The following is a 2,496-nucleotide window of genomic DNA, read 5'->3' on the forward strand; positions in this document are numbered from 1 at the left end:
GTTCTACTCTACTCTACTCTGTTCTACTCTACTCTGTTCTACTCTACTCTACTCTACTCTGTTCTACTCTACTCTATTCTACTCTACTCTACTCTGTTCTACTCTACTCTACTCTGTTCTACTCTACTCTACTCTACTCTACTCAGTTTCTATTCTATTTCTATTGTTCCCTAATTCTTATTCTATTCTGTTTCTATTCTAGTTGGATGCCTCATCCAGGGGTAGACCCTGAGGACTCTGAAGGTTTCAGATTCTCACCTGAAGACCAAATCATGGCGGTCGATGTTCTTTCCTTGCCTGGATCCACGGAGGATTCCTCCGTTTCCCACCACGGCGCAGCGGACACACCTGCCAGGTGGTTCCCGCTCAAAAAGCTGGCGGCTTTTGAGGAGGGAGAGGCTTTCCCGGAGGACTGAGGAGGAAGAGGAGGAGGAAGGGGAGGAGGAGGAGGAAGAGGAGGAGGAAGAGGAGGAGGGTAGAGTCATTTCAACCTTCAAATATCTCCTGTCCTTTAATGGATGAGGTTGGGTTTCATTTATTGTCTTTTCATTTAGGTTTTTTTTCAGAACCTTAACTTGGTAAAATATAAAAGGTTTTTTTATTAAAAAGCATTTTTTCCTTGAGCCCGCCCCCCCACATGATGAGGAGAATAAAACCTGGAGCCCACCTTTAGCAGGAAGTCCCTTCCAGCCGTATGGAGGTGGTCGTCTCTTCAGCTGCTTCCAGGACGATGGCGTCAGACTTCCAGCCCACTGAAGGACCGGCAGCGAGAAGTTGAACCTCCACCAGAGGAAGGGCTCGTTCCTTATGGTGGACCTCAGGGAACACGCTGCCTCAGTCTGCAGGGAGGGAAGCTCATCAGAGACCTTATCTGCTGCTGCTGATCCACACAGAGACTAATGATGAGGCCTGGAGTCCCGCCTCAGACCGGCCCACTGACACCATGACCCGTTATTATTAAAAACGCCGTCACTGGTAAACGCACAAGTCAGGTCTTCTACATCACATTGTTCAATAAAGGCTTTTATTTCAGAGTATTCGCTGTCTGTGATTTAGAGTTTTCTCAGCAGTTCATCAGGTTGATGGCGGTGGGGAAGAAGCTGCTGCTCATTATTTAATCTGTATAACATTAACTGATGCGCCGCTAAATGCGAAGACCGGATGATTAACATGTTCAGTGGTTTGCAGGAAAAGTTCAACATCTTTCCTTTCCCTTCTTTCAGTTTTAAACCTCGAGCTCGTTCTAATAAAAAGCTGCTGATTTTGCAGCGTCTGTTTCCACAGATTTCCTCCTTTAGATCTGGTTTCTCTGTGACGTCTTTGCTGCTTTTACCCTCCATGTGATGTCAGCCTCCAGGATGGAGGTAGCAGCAGCAAAAATAAGACCGCCCTCACCCCGGGAATAGTCCAGATCCTCCAGATTAGAGGCCCTCAGGCCTGGATCTTCACCTTCTAGCACCACAGAAGGTCCTTGGATCAGTGGAGATGTTCTCTGGTGGGACTGATCCAGCACAGGTCTGGATAAAAACCATAGTCCTGGTTTAAATCGTCTGGAGTCATTTTAGATCATTTTCACATGAATAAAAAGGAACATTTTCTGTTTCCATCCATTTATCGTCTGTTTTAGTGTCTTTATGCTACTTTAATGTTTCTTTTCTCATTTATTTAATCCGAGCTTCTTCGTTTTTGTTGGGATTTCTGTGGATTCTGTGGAAACTCACCTCCTCCTGCTGCTCCTCCTGAGCAGCTCCAGGCTCCTCCCATCTCACCTGATCTTCTCCTGGAGTCTCAGTGCTGCCGCCTGCTGCCTGTGAACTGACATTACAACACAGACGCGTTCAGAGCCTGAAAGGTTTCAGTCCCTAAAGTCATCAAACTTCTGGTCCCAGTCCTATCATAGTCATTAGAGGCTTCATTGATCATTTATTGATTCATTTAACAGTAAAAATCACTTTGATCTCTGAAGTCATAAACCTTTGAATCAAAGGAAAACTGTAAAAACTGAGTTTAGAAAAAGAAAAACAATCAATGAAATCTTTGTTCTTCTGTGTTTCAGCCTGCTGCCGGTTCTGATCCAGTCAGTGTTCTGTCAGGCAAAGGTTCTGATGGAACCATTAGAGGTTCTCAGAACCAAAGAGGAAAAAAAGTCCAAACACTTTCCTGGTCACAGGTTCGGACCTGCAGCCCGTAGCTTCTCTCATCCCTTTAAGGTTTCAGGGTTTAACAGAACCTTCACAGTTTCTCCAGGACCATCCAGACCTGATGGTTCTGTTCCAGATCCGGTCTACCTAGACTGGATCCTTTAAAGTCCTTGAAAATAAGGAGACCGGAAGAGTTTTGGCTGTGGATTCAAACAGGTCCAGTTCTGTGAAAACCAAAATTTTCCAAACTGTTTCTTTTTATTTCTTTTTCTTTATTTTATTATTATAAAGTGACCAAAGACTGATGAGAATCCAGAGAATAAATGTTCCAACAGCCGGGAGCAGGAACTAATAA

General features: G+C 44.8%; 1 protein-coding gene across 1 annotated transcript in view; it reads right to left on the reverse strand.

Moving 5' to 3' along the window:
* Nucleotides 1–2,496, reverse strand: part of LOC107096872 (alpha-N-acetylgalactosaminide alpha-2,6-sialyltransferase 2-like) — a 10,639-nt gene that overhangs the window by 5,893 nt on the left and 2,250 nt on the right. Inside the window, exons 2-4 of the mRNA XM_015393760.1 lie at nt 1,722–1,815; nt 668–839; nt 259–412 (exon numbers count right to left, since the gene is read on the reverse strand). Of these exons, the coding sequence (XP_015249246.1) occupies nt 259–412; nt 668–839; nt 1,722–1,815 (420 nt within the window). The remainder of the gene's footprint in view (nt 1–258; nt 413–667; nt 840–1,721; nt 1,816–2,496) is intronic.

The sequence above is a fragment of the Cyprinodon variegatus genome, unplaced genomic scaffold, assembly GCF_000732505.1.
Source record: "Cyprinodon variegatus isolate N-32 unplaced genomic scaffold, C_variegatus-1.0 Scaffold24, whole genome shotgun sequence".
Lineage (NCBI taxonomy): Eukaryota > Metazoa > Chordata > Actinopteri > Cyprinodontiformes > Cyprinodontidae > Cyprinodon > Cyprinodon variegatus.